This window comes from Myiozetetes cayanensis, unplaced genomic scaffold, assembly GCF_022539395.1.
Source record: "Myiozetetes cayanensis isolate MyiCay16 unplaced genomic scaffold, myiCay2020 scf3, whole genome shotgun sequence".
Classification (NCBI taxonomy): domain Eukaryota; kingdom Metazoa; phylum Chordata; class Aves; order Passeriformes; family Tyrannidae; genus Myiozetetes; species Myiozetetes cayanensis.
Window position 1 is genome coordinate 20,670,931 of NW_026087521.1, and position 14,648 is coordinate 20,685,578.

At 35.4% G+C, this 14,648-nt stretch overlaps 1 protein-coding gene across 4 annotated transcripts in view; it reads left to right on the plus strand.

Moving 5' to 3' along the window:
- Positions 1-14,648, plus strand: part of GRM8 (glutamate metabotropic receptor 8) — a 328,250-nt gene that overhangs the window by 312,483 nt on the left and 1,119 nt on the right. For 3 of the 4 annotated variants that reach the window (XM_050325236.1, XM_050325239.1, XM_050325238.1), the window contains one exon: positions 9,868-10,114. In XM_050325236.1, the coding sequence (XP_050181193.1) occupies positions 9,868-10,114 (247 nt within the window). Of the gene's footprint in view, positions 1-9,867; positions 10,170-14,648 lie in introns of all 4 variants that reach the window. The other variant, XM_050325237.1, reaches the window with a different exon arrangement.

Below are 14,648 nucleotides of genomic sequence, written 5' to 3' on the forward strand. Positions count from 1 at the left end.
GGCAGCTAAACACACATGTGAGACCTTTGGAGATTAGTAGCAAAAAGGAGGAAATGTTCAGATTTTTAAGTCTAAGTTTGGCCACTAGTACTGCAGTTCAGTTAATTTGTTTTTGTTTTCAATAGTATAAGTTTTGATTAATTCACCACTTGGAGTAACTCAGTGTAAATTCACTGAAACCAAGAAATCAGTGGATTCATCTGGCTGCCATTAAATTTATTCTGACATAAGGAATGGACATAGCAAACGTTTCTAGAAAAGGCTAGTACTTGACTACAGCCATTGTAAGATTTCTGTTCACAAATTGCAATTGAAATGCTTGCTAAGGGCTGCAGGGACATGTTTGAGTGTTTGTTTTTCTTTTTGTCATTCCATTTTAGCTGCTTCCTTGCTCATTACACTGTTCCCATTAGCATAATGTATTGATTGTGTTTGCACAGCTTTTCCTGCCAAAGGCTGCCCTGCAGTTGTACAGCCATTGGGGTAACCAGCTGTTACTTATTTAAGCTTCCATCATTTTGTATGACAGAGTAACTTAATTATGCCCTGCTTGAAGATGCTAAATAAAATTATCTTCTGAACATGTGTACTTCACTTAATATTTGTCTCTATCAGGTACTTAAACTCTGACACTCAAGCTATGTGCACTAAATAAATAAACACACTTTAAACTTAGTAGTAAGTTAATTATTACAGAGTTAGAGGTTGTTTTGCAGTATTTCTAGAGCACAGTTATGTCTTTACCTCAGGTATAATGCATATTTTAAAGACTTCAGAAAAAAGAAACTAAAATGGACTTAGTAGTATAATAAAACAGGAATTAAAGTTAACCTTTTTATATTTTATGATTATAGGAAATAGATCTTTAGTCAGTATTGGGAATTTTAAAAAGACAGTATTGCAATAGTCTATGTACTTCAAACCTGGACAAGAAAAAATTGCTTTCTCAACAATATATTCTAATTGTAAGAATGTGTTAGTCAACATCAGTGGTCTCTCTGTGGATTAGAAAAACATTTAGTATTTATTTTAATCCTGGAGTATGAAGTAAATTCAGGCCATACTTTTTTGTTTTACCAGGTAGCATCTTTTCTTAGTTCACTATGGGCAGTTTTATTTCTTTCCCTTTTTCATCACTAGACAATTATGCATATGAAAGCAACAGTTTTGGGGTTGACAACTGGGTCCTTGAGTTTTAAGTGTTCCAAAATACACCTCCCATATTTTCAAATGGACTATAATTGAAAATGTTTGAATCTACCTTAATTTATTTTAAATAGTTATCCACCTGCCACATTTGGAAGTTGATTTAGCCTAGGGCAAATACAATCTGCATTCAAGGTAAATAGCTGAATACTGAATTAATAATAAACAACTTATATAAATTAAATTTTACTAAAAATTATAAAAGTGCAGAAATAAAATTAATCTCTAAATTGTACAGCATATTATCTTGATGGATAGGTCTAAGTTGTGAAAATTAGAATGCATTTGATGAAAGAGAGTTTTAATTTTCTAAGCATTTGAAAGTAATATGAAACTTCTTTGAAGGCTTTTTGGAAATATTATGATAAAAGAATAGTTTTTATCAAATAAAATCGGATATAAGGTTTTGCAGAGTACCCAGCTGCTGCTTGATAAATACAGGACGTGTTTTTTGTTACTAGGAAAAGTCTGGGGACCTTGTATTGACCTGTCAGTGTGGGCATTTGGGATATATTTTGGCTTATATCCTATCACAACCTTGTGTTGGTTGTGATAATGGTTGTCTAGCAGTTGGGAGACTGCTATCTAACTTGTTTCAGGTTAGCTTGGTGAACTGTACATGGTAAAGATATAACAAAGCTGTGAAACCACTCAGTAACAAAGTAACCGGGACTTAATTGCAATTAGTACGCAGTTAATGGGTGGCAATAGACTGTAGATGAGACCTCATTTTTAAAAAAGACCAAATAACACCCAGTGTAAGGAAATGTGTAAATATAACCTCAGCCAGATCCAAGACTAAGAGGAATGGAACATCAGACATCAACAATAAGCACTTCCCCCGATGAAGGAACTTGGTATACTGACAACTTAACTTTCCCTTCGGTTAGCTCTGTTGATTAGAGCTTGGTGCTAATAACACCAAGGTTGTGCATTTGATCCTTGTATGGGCCATTCACTTAGGAGCTGGACTTGATGATCCTTGTGAGTTCCTGTCAGCTCATAGTATTCTGTGAAATCCAATTCATCATGTGAAGGGCTGAATTTATTTGCCTTAGGAACTAGAGGAGTAGGGAGAGGGTGTGTATCACTGGAGAAAAGGGATTAATTTTCAAAAGTTTATCTGTATTCAGATTAAGTTACATTATTAATGAGATTTTCCTGTAATAATTACATAATCTGAAAAGCTGGTGTAATAGTAACTGGATTAATAATAAGATTTGCTATGGTTTTGAGTAGGCTGTTAAGATATTAATTAGTTAAACAATAAATTCTTTGCTTGGCTTTTTGTCAATTGGAAAATCTTAAGTGTGACACAATATACCATAAATGTTATGTTGAAGAATCAATTAATATATAAATAGATATTACTATTAAACAATCTCCTTTCTCAGTTTTTCCATGCAGCAGACTTTTCCCAACATGTTTATTGACTTTTTTTTACTTGTATTTGAAGATGGCTTAGCTTAGCTTTACAAACTGTGAGTACTAAATTTCTACTTGAGCTTTTGGAGCTCAGTACTCCTGAATATCAGGACTGACATACACACTACAAAAGACGTGGTAGAGATTGGTCTTTGGTCAATTACTCACTACTGTAGCTCTAATTATAGTAAGGCTAATGAGAAGTATGATTCACAATGGACTTTAAAAACCATAAAAAAATAAATTGTGTGTTGTATTATATGTAAGCTATAAGACAGATGATATTTAACATATCTTATGAGAAGACAAAAGAATCAATTTATGTACTGATATTTTAAATTACTTTGAAGATCTGATAGGCAGTGCATAGGATGGACAACAGTAAAGAAACAGACTTTAGTTTATTACTAGTTTATTATAAAATATTGTAATAAATGCTGCAGATGAACTAAAGCTGAACATTTCCTTCCCTTCCAAAATGTTGCTGATTCCCAATGAGCAGAATGTTTAATAATGCAACACTTCTTTATCTGATCTTGTCCAGCTTTTGTCACAGAATAGCATAATTTCTGGTGCCAATGTTCTGTGATGTTATCTGTAAAACCACAGACTATGTCTACAAGTGCTACATGTGAACAGAAAGCTTTTTCAAATTTAGCAGTTACAGAAGAGCTACAGCATCTGAAACTGGCATACTGAAATAAGCCAAGGGAAGAGAAGAAAAAAAAACTTAAGAATTGAAATAGGCAAAAAAATTAATTTTTTTTTAGAATTTCATGGTAAGAGTTGATATTTGCCAGTAGAAATGACAATTGGCACTATTGTCTATCATGTTGAGAAAGTACCATGTTGCTATGAATCATAGAATCATACAAATGTTTGGATTGGCATAAATAAAGGAAGGCACCTTTAAAAATCATCTTGTTCCAACCCCCTTGCCATGGGCAGGGACACCTTCCACTGGACCAGGTTGATGAGGGCCCCATCCAGCCTGGTCTTGAACACTTACAGGCATGGGACAGCCACAACTTCTCTGGGCAATCTGTTACAGTTTCTCACGCTCATTGTAAAAGATTTTTTCCCAATTGTCTAAGCTAAATCTACCCTCTTGCAGGATAAAACCGTTGCCCCTTTTCCTGTCACTACAGGTCTTGGTAAAAAGTCTCTTCTCTGCCTCTCTTATAACCTCCCTTTATATGTTGAAAGGTTGTAGATCCTCAGAGCCTTCCCTTTACAGCACAGGGAACATGGCTATGAATGCTTTCAGTGTTTTCCTGAGAAAAGACTCATGTTTTCTCCACCAAAAACAGAGAGGGACCATTTTGCTGTCTTGCCCAATCTGAGGGATGCCTGTAGATAGATGACATTTTATGATGTATCATTTATTTCCTGGATATAAATGATCTGGTAAAGGCTTCTAACACCTGAGAGTGAAGGCAAAAAAGCTATTGGGAAACAAAGCTTTCTGCAGTTCTGGTCTTGTAATATCAAACTGTCTGAAGGAGCTGAGAAGATTCACATAAGAGACATAAAAAAATTGGTAATAAATATAAAGAAATATAAATATAAAGAAATATAAATAAATAAAATATAAAGAAATATAAAGAAATATAAGTATTGGTAATAAATATAAAGAAAAATTAAATTCAATCTTTTTCTCTGTTACTAGCATTGTGGGATGTGTTCAAGAGTGCCTGTCTGTGTATATCTGTCTCAGCAGGATGGTTCCAACTCCAGTGTTTGATACAAAGGCTATTGCTATAGCCTGTGGAGAAATATGCTTCTGAAAAGAAAATTGTATAGAATTAACCAATGAGAATCATTAGACCAGCTGTGTCTTTTTAAACATCTGTTTCTTTTTGGACTGCAAGTAGCTGAGTTGACTCTACAATAGGTACACTCATAGCTTGAGATGCACTAAGAGTTCCCTCTGGTTTAGCACTTCACTAACTACTGGACTTGTTCATCTGTGTTACAACTACTGGCAGTTCAGAGAGCTTGCAACAAAGTGGTGCAAATTTAAAATTTACTTAAGGGATCACAATAGCCATATCTCCCACCTTTCCAGTATATACTATCAAAACAGATTAGGGAAGACACTGGTTGAGAGGTACTCTCTATTTGACCTACTGAAACTGAGTAGAAAAGAAAAATAAATGGGATGAGAAAATCAGCAGTTCTGGAGAGAGCCTGGATATAATCTTATGTGTAAAAATAGGGGAGGACTTAAACCAAGGAAGCAATCTGGACAGAGTTGTAGCATTACCACTGTTTTTGTTTTCCTCTAGTGAAAGGGATTGCTTTGTTGTGAACTTTGCCTCAGCAAGCACCAAGACTGATGGGATACTATTGGGAAGTTGGGGGATATTTTATTTCCAAGCAGTGAAGCCTAGCTAAGACATAGTCATTCAGCTATCTGCACTGGGACAATTTGGTGCAAGCACCTACTTTGATGAATAGAAATTTTTCAGGTTACTACGGGGGCAGTTCAGTTTCAAGTACTTTCAAATTGGAGAACTCATGAGAGTATCTGTGTTTTAATAAAATAGCATCTTTCAAAATAAGCCACAATATTTCCTGTGTAACATTTTAAGTTTCTAAGTAGAAAGAATGAGATACATAGTCCTAGAATCAATGGTAGAAGATAGAAAATCCCTAAATATCCACATAGCCATTTTCTGATTTAGCTGCTGAGGTTATATTACCAAGCTTTTGGGATCCTTTTGATGAGGAAAGGGTCCAGGTCATTTGTGGGATAGATAGATTATATATCTGAGGGGGATCTACATTTTTTACATGAGAGACAGCCTATTGTGAGGAATTCTTTGTGCAGGTTAAAAACTGTACATAAGAGATCCTATATCAGTTCTGAGGTGAGGTTGACGTGGGGGATGGAGACAGAAAGATATTTAGGTGTCAAGTTTTCCCCCATAGAATAAAGTGGGTTTTTTTCTTTTGCTACCAATATTTTAGTTTTCTGACTTATATTTTTTGACTGTCAAGAACAAGGAGAATAGATATAGCAGTCTTTGTTGCATCTGTGAAAGGCATTATTGGGCAAAAAGTTTGTAGTTCAGAAGGGATCTTGGTGTGAGGAGTGCTGAAATTCATTTCTGTGTAACTATGAATCATTTTGAGAAAGGAGCCTTTATTCTCTTGTAACTTCGAGTGAGTTACCACTGTGAGACACATGAAAAATTATTCAGACCTCATATCTTATTAAACTGAAGTACTTTTGTTGCTCCTTGATTTTTAGAGCAGCTAATTCTGTAAAAGTTACAGGTAGTTATGTTCCCAGAATACTAAAAGTACCCAGAATGCACAGCCATAAAACATCACTGTCCTCTTGTCGGGGATAAAACAAGGGAAGAGTCAGACAAAAGTCAAACCAAGTATGTGATAGGTATCCTGTTTGCTAGACTTGTGCTTAATCAGGCTGCAAGAATGGAGAAGGATTAAATGCAGGAGATGTTCCTGTCCCATAAATAGACTCTTAATTTGCAAATAACTACTTAAAAAAGAAGTAGGTCTCATTGCAATAAGAAAAGGGGTAATGGTTTCAAACTAAAAGATGGTAGATTCAGACTAGATTCAGGGATTTTTTTTTATTTTTATTTTTTTTTTTAAATTATGAACTTGGTGAAGCACTGGAACAGTTTACCCAGAAAGTTGATAGATGCACCATACCTAGAAACCTTCAAGATCAGATTGGATGGGGCTCTGAGCAACCTGATATGGTTGAAGATGTCCCTGTTCACTGCAGGGGGACTGAACTAGATGACCTTTAAAGGTCACGTCTAACCTAAACTATTCTATGATTGCAGTAGGAAAAGAAATCAGACCATCAGTCTCCATGTACACAATTCATTAGCATATGAAGTCAGACTGAGGTGCACACCCCACACAATGTGTATATGTGTTCAAAACCTTCCTCTCAAAGCCTAGCAAATTTCTTGAAGCCCTTCTTTCTCATTGGCTTCATTAAAGGGTAAGTAGTATGGGTGATCCATGAACAACAGGATCCCTAAAACTGTCTAAAGACTGTATTCACCATTTGAAAACTGCCCTGTCCAAAATCTCCCAGCTCACTCTGGTTTAAATGTTTCAATAATTATATAGGCTGGTTCAAAAACACAGCAATCATTAGGAAAAAAAAACACTGCAGAAGAACTGTAATGGCCAACATGAAACTAACTAAGATTTGGTTTTTTTTTAAATAGGTTGTTGTGCTGGTCATCAATTAAATTCATAGAAAAATCGATGTAATGACATATCTCATGCAAAATACCTTCATTATGTGTTGAAATCCATGAGCTCTTATTATTTCCATGCGTGTATGATTAGATTTAGAATTGTTTCACTTCTGAAGCTTAATTGAATGTGAATCACAGAATATGCTGAATTTGAAGGGACCCACAAGGACCATCAAGTCCAGCTCTTAACCCTGCACAGGACCATCCACAATAGTCACGCCATGTGACTGAGAGTATCATTCAAGTCTTCTTGAACTCTGTCAGACTTAGTACTGTGACCACTTCCCCAAGGAGCCTCTTCCAGTGCCCAGTCACCCTCTGGGTAAAGAACCTTTCTCTAATATTCAACCTAAACCTTCTGTCACTGATTACCACAGAGAAGAGACCAATTCCTGCCCCTCCTCTTCCCCTCATGAGGAAGTTGTAACTGCAATGAGGTCTCCCCTCAGTCTCCTTTTCCCCAGGCTGAGCAAACCAAGTGACCTCAGCCACTCCTCGTATGGCTTCCCCCCAAGACCCTTCACCATCTTCGTTGCCCTTCTTTGGACACTCTAATAGCTTAACATCTTCTTTATATTGCAGTGACCAAAACTGCATCTTGGCACTCTGGGACCTCTTATTGCAGAAAAGGTCACAGAGATCTACTATAACATATAGATTTGTTGTTAATATGACTATTAAATAATGTATGTATTTTACCTATAACATTCAGAGGTACTTTATGCTTTCTGTAGTCTCACTCTATACTGAACCATGACAGAAGACAAGCCTTACAGGTAGGGTACTTGATCATGGCTAGGCTTCGTGAATGAAGTTTTGAGAAGGGCTCTACCCATGCTTGCTGCAAGTGTGCTGATGAGGGTACCAACCAAACAACAACAACATAACAAACAAACAAACAAAACCCACATATCTAAAGGCCAGTTTTTGTTACAGAATCCATGGTTAGCTGGCCATTAGCTGGCCACTTAAGTGCCATGACATGGGTTTTAAAAATTGTAAGACTTCAAAAAGGAATTTTTTATGCTTTTGCTTTTGGACACCAATTAATGCAATGCTTAACCCTAAAAGCCACTGTTTTGCCAGTTTAATTGTAGATTTCGTTCAGAGGGAAATGAATGTGTTGGTGGTGCTTTCTGCATGTTAACATGCATTTGCACACAGATCCTTCCACAGAAGTCAAAAAAACTTGCTTGTTAATGTGACCATGTAAGGTTTTCATTAGAAATGTTCATATACAATATAGCTCAAGCTCTGCTTTCAGGTACACCACTGTCATTTTGGAGATTGAAGGGAATTGAACTATTTCACTGGTGTGAGAAAAGACTGTATTGTATTTATTTCAAGTATTGTCTTGGTGTATTATGGAAATGAAGGAACGTGTTGCTTCTATAACTTTCCTCGGCACAATCCTAATTGTGAAAGACAATCCTAATTGTTTTTTCAGTCTGTTGCTGTCCCTGAAAGTGGGTTCAGCTTCTTACAAATTTTGAAGGACTGTTAGTCTTTTCTTAAAGAGTAGATTGGTCAATCCCTACTTTTATTTGATAGTATTTGGCAGTTTTCTATACAAATATAAAGTTACTTTATAAGATGGTTCAGAGTCCATGCTTTTTTTTCATACCTAACATTGCTTTAAGTGGAAGAGAACTGTTTGGTTTGATCTCTAAGGAGGAAGTATGTAATGGAAAAACTTTGTAGGCTGAAAGACATTAAAAATGATCAACTATAATAGTGACTGCAAAACAGTTTATTATATCTCTACTTTTCTGCCAAGGGCCAAGTCACCCAAGGGCACTTCATAAAAACTGATGATCTAAAGCTGACATTGCAGACAGACTTACCACCTTATCTCCAGGTTAATGTGATAGTATTGGCCAGTGCTTAAAGTCATGCCTGACAACAATGTCAGTGAATCATCTGCCAAGGTACTGAGCAGGTTTTACTTCAGTATCTTTCTCAGTATAACAAGGATTACTGAGAGATTTCCTACTTAACACAGAACACAGTAAAGTGTTTTTTCATAACATGGCTAATAAAATATAACTTTCTAAGGAAAAAAAAAAGTTGAGCATAACTACAAGTAGTATTTATAATATACTATCTGAATATTTCTTCAAATAGAAACATCTCTGTGCTGTTGTTATGGAACGATCATTGTCATCTTCTTTAAGAGATTATGGAAGACTAGAGTTACGTTCTTTCTGTAGGTGATAATGAACGATAGATTGATTTGCTCAAAAATGCCAGATTTTTCCTTTGTATCTGTAGGGAACTGAGATCCTCTATGATGTAATTTCATAGTTCCTCAATTTTCTGATTTCTTAGTTAGGGCTATGACATATTAAGAAGTTTACTGTGTGCCAACAGAGCACTGTGATTAGAATTCAAAAGTAGAGTGGAAATGTAAAAACAAACAAACAAACAAACAAACACACACACAAAAAAAAAAAAAAAAAAAAAAAGAAGAAAACCCACATAAACTCAAGAAAATATTCAAGTATCAGTATGAAGAAATTAATATATTTTCCAAGTTTGAAACTCCAAGAATATATCAAAGATTTTGTGTAGATTCTACTTCATGCTGCTATCAGTTGAACCATCCTGCATACGCTGTTGAATCACAACGTCATACTCTGTCTGTTAAAGTAGGTGATATACAGCTAACCCTATAGTCACTCCTCTTTTCTTGTCCAGGCATACTGTTTCTTTTCTAAAGCTATGTTTGCTACAGCATCTTAGTTACTTTTATGAGAATGAAGTTTCAGGAATATTATGTTGTTTCTATCACCTACTCTTCAGGTTGGTTATAAAACCAACATGAAACAGACATACTCAGATACAATTAATAACAACCAAAGCCAAGAGTCCTTCTGATGCATGTTCCCTTTCCACCTATTACTTTTAAGATAATGACTTCGTTTTCCTTATATTAAATCAACATAACAATGATTTTTATGTTGTTGTTTCTTTCCTTTCCCAGATGTACATCCAGACAACAACACTTACTATCTCCATGAGTTTAAGTGCTTCTGTGTCTCTGGGCATGCTCTACATGCCCAAGGTTTATATTATCATTTTTCATCCAGAGCAGAATGTTCAAAAACGGAAGCGGAGCTTCAAGGCTGTAGTGACAGCTGCTACAATGCAGAGCAAACTGACCCAAAAAGGAAACGACAGACCAAATGGCGAGGTCAAGACTGAACTGTGTGAAAGTCTTGAAACGAACAGTAAGTCATCTGTAGACTTTCCCATGGTCAAAAGTGGCAGCACATCATAATAGATGTACGTTCACAAGAATGCATTTTCTTTTAATAATAAACTTCATTATTTCTGTTGCTTGTTCTGCATGAATCCAGAGATGTGTCAGAATTCATGTACTGCTAAATACAGGAATGTCTCGAGTTGTTTCAAAGAATTTGATTTTCAAGGAGGCTAGTAAAGAAATAAAAAAGCACAAGCAGATTTTGAAAAGCCACATCTTTCAAAAATAATTTGTTTTAGCTAGTGCTAATTTGATGTGTTGTGCATTGCTGTGCCAGTTGTGATCTGTCCTGACAGTTCATGAGGTGTATTTATGGTCATCATTGTATATTCAAAACTCAAAACCTGTTGAAAGAAAGTATAATGGAAACAGTTAACATTGTTTTTATTTTGCAGTTACTTATGGAAGTGAAAATAATGCTTTTTACCTTTCCACTCAACTCAAATTTGTTGACTTGTTCATTTATCACAACTCATGACTAACACTTCCCAGAATACTGCTTCCCATCCAGGTTTTTCTTGTGGTCTTACTCATCTTGGTACAAAATGGTGATAATTCATATAAAAATCATTACATGTTCTGATATGTCACTGGTTAGTAATGGGAAAAAATTCTTTCCCGTGTCAGGAAAGTTCTTGAATCTTGCTACATCTCTAAGTTGCTCTGGAATAGAAGAAAACAGAGTTTATAGCTTCCATTCTACCACATAACATACCATCTTATAAACTGGACTTCATAATAATCAAATATGAACAGAACCATTAACTTTACACCCAGTGCTTAGCAATGTAGAATTGTTTTCTATTCAGCAGTTAGGGGTCACATGGGATGGACAGCAACTGTTATAGTTAGGTTTTTCAGTCATTTTACTAGATATGATATGGTTTATTTTCAATTTTTTTATTAATTTGTGATGGTGTTGACAGATGATTAAATAGTACTATTTTGGCTGAGCACATTAAAACAAGGCAGTACCAAATTTTCAGGAAAATATTCTACTGATTTATGAAAATTGAGCCCCTCCACTGAATTCAAGCAGAGTTTTCCAGATTGAAAAGGCTATATAATAGTCCACAAGTTTACCATATAGTTGCTGGTCTATGAAGGATACTGAGTACAAACTATTTCACTTGAAAAACTCATGACCCTTCAAAAACCTTTAAACTGCTAGGGTGAGCTATGGTTTTATTCAGATTCAGATTGTGACATATAACAAAGGACAAAAAAAGAGAAAGGCATAGAAATTCCTTGTGGATCAAATAAGAGTGTAGGAATATGAAGAACTCAATAATTTAACAAATCTTCAAGAAGTCGCCAAAAGAAAACTTTTGCTGAGTATGTGAATTTATGAACTTCTGAGGAAAGGACAAAGGAGGATTTTCACAGTAGGGTGAGAAAGAGTATTAATAAGAAAGTCTTGGGCATCTGATGTTTATCTACTGTACCTAATTAAGAAATGCTCTGTCTGATATTCCTTAAACTATGATTTTGCATAAGTCATGGCAACAGCTGCTATTGAAAGCAAGTCTGCTTCTCCAGTAGTTTGTGTATGCAGGGTAATTCTTATTTACTGTGCTCTAAACATGATTTTAACAGTAACAGATCTATATAATCCCAAATTCACTAGGAGTATATCCTGACTAGGCTTTTATCCAGGCATCATAATGCTTTGTAGGCAAAAATTCAGAGTCAAGTCATTTGCACTCCAGAGAGCTCTCCCTGTGTAATTGAGCTCTAGGCCTCAAGGTGGGTCTCCCTCTTCCACAAAATAGTTATCAAAACTTTTTGAGGTTGCTGTGGATTACTAGTGCACAATGCCACATAAGTCCTTTTCACTAGACCAATAGGAACAACTTCCTGACATGGCAAAATTTCTTCTTTCACGGACTCCATGTGAGGTAGATCTTTCTTTGCAGTGATAGTATATGAGACTGATTGCAAAGTATCAGTCTACTCCTAGGATACCAGAAGTGGGTAGTTTTTCCACTATTTACCAAGAACAAATACTGGTAGTGATAGCAACACCATAACTAGGTGAGAAATAGGGCGAGACAGTCAGATAGTTCCTTTTTCTTCCCATCCAGAGACAACTCTTCTGTATCTAGTTTGTCCTCTTCCATGTAACACACTTTATTCTATGTTGTCCCCAACATGAATACATACATTCATGATTTTGTTTTGTTAGGTTTTGGTTGTTTGTTTGTTTGGGGGGCTTTTGTTGGTTTTTGTTTGGGTTGGTTGTTTGGTTTTTTGGGTTTTTTGTTTGGGTTTTTTTTTGGAAATACATTCATATTCAGTGGAAAACAAATTGTTTCTGGGAAACAGGATGAAAATAACCATCCAGGTGCAGTTACAGAAGGCATAGCAATGACAAGTGCTTTAAATGCATATATGTCAGATCAGAATAATCATTCTGAATTGTTTTAGATTTTTTTTTTTTTTTATCTTGTTCCAACAGCAAAGTAGTAACTGGAGTTATAAAAGAGTGTTAACTCCCAGAAGTATTTTGAGCCAAGTCAGTTACTTTTTCTGGCCATCTATGCTTGCCAAATGTGGTTCATGTTACTATTGTGAAACGCTAACAGTCTTCAAGAGCAGGACACCAGCTGCTGAAACTTTCAGATCCCCAAAGAGGAACTCTAGGCTCATTCCACTGAAGTATAAAGATATGTGCAATGTTTGTCAAGTGAAAAAAACAAACATTGTTCAGAGATGAGATTAGATTTAATGCATTTCGAACTACTATCTACACTAACTTCCTGTGCTGTCATTTTTTAAAGTAACAGCACTCAGAATTCAAAAGGATAATTTTTTAATTGATAAATTCCAGATTAATTGTGTTAAAACTATTTAATTCTCAGATATACAACAAAATCACAAAAATTTAACAAGATACTCTGTATCAGCTGAGGCATATTTTTTTTTGTATTTGGAGCTTCTTGCAAATGTCCTCAGATAATTCAGCTTACTGAGATGTGATAAATCTGATTATGTTATGTTGCTGTGGGCTAAAAACATGCACATGTAAAGTTATCACAGAACTCAGCTCATACAAGATAATGTGATAAATTAGCTTAACCTGATCATCTGAGCATCTGAGCCTATTTTCAGGGAAAGGGGAAAAAAAAAGCTCTGATCCTTTTGTCCTTTTGTTCCCAAGTGTGCAGAGTTTGCAGATGTGCATTTATTTGTTGTTTCATAGCTGGGAACAAAATCCTTTTATGCTTTAAAAACTTGGTGCCATTTCAGCAGTCCTGCGTTATTTTCAGTAGGAACTTAACGGGCCAAAGGAAAAATAGAATCCTCTTGAGAAATCCAGCTGTGGGAGCATGGGAGAGTTCAGATGGGAGCAGTACATCCCATCTGAAAGATCTGGAATATGTAAATGAGGCTATATTTGCTTCAAGTATCCCAATACATGTAAATAAAGCTATTTCATGTTGGTGCTTAAAAACTGTGATTGATTACGTGAACGACTTCCTTCATGTGCCAAAAGTAATCCTTTCATGAATTAGCTTTTCCAAACACAAAGTACTAGAGCTACCTGTACAAATAAAAGTAAGAAATATTACATTTCAAAGCTTCCTTTTGATTATTCATTCTTATGGCCATTATATACCTTCTTAGGAAACAAAGTTTATAGTGATATGTGAATTATAATGGTTCTGCTGTGTCTTAAAAAATTATACATGCAGTATTAGAATCAAATTGCTCAGAAAACCAAAGAAAACTTAGTTATTTATAGTAACCACGACTATTTTGCATCAATTTTAATGATCCTTTATTTAGTTTAATCTTTGATGCAGAAGAGAAAAACTGTCATCACTTAGTTTCTGTAGTCTGTTCTTCACAAATGATGAGATTGTTGGGCTGAATTTAGGAGTTACCAAGAAGAATGCTTTTCCTATCTATCTCAGCAGAAAACAAGAAACTGAAGGAAGGAAGGAAGGTATTCGAATAGAATTTTTGAATCTATAGATGAGGAAACTTTTTTTACCATCAAATTATTTTCATCTTGCCATCTGAATTCTTCACTATCATAAGCAGAACATGTCTGTACCAGATGGAATATAAAATATATTTAGAAAGCCAAATTCCTCTTTGTGCAGTCTAACACAGACCTTATTATAGAGACAAAAAAGAGACTCAGTCCCTCAGCAGTCTGATTTTCCATGTACCCAACTGATATAAAATTAGAGAATTAACTATAAGACCTAATGTGACCACTTCCATCCTCCCACTGTTACATTAACCTTGAGTGATATCACTTGAGTCATATTTTTATAGCATATTTTTAATATTTTTATAGCAAAAGGGTAAGATGTAAGGGCTAGAACCTCACACAAACTTTCATTAAAAAAATCAATTTTTCATGTTTACGATAGTAAAGGTGTTTAACTTTCAAAACATATTGCCTCATTCTGAACAAGGGGTATCAGCTTTGCTCAAAAGAAGACATGATCAGCTGACCATCAATAAAAGGAGACCATCATTCTCTC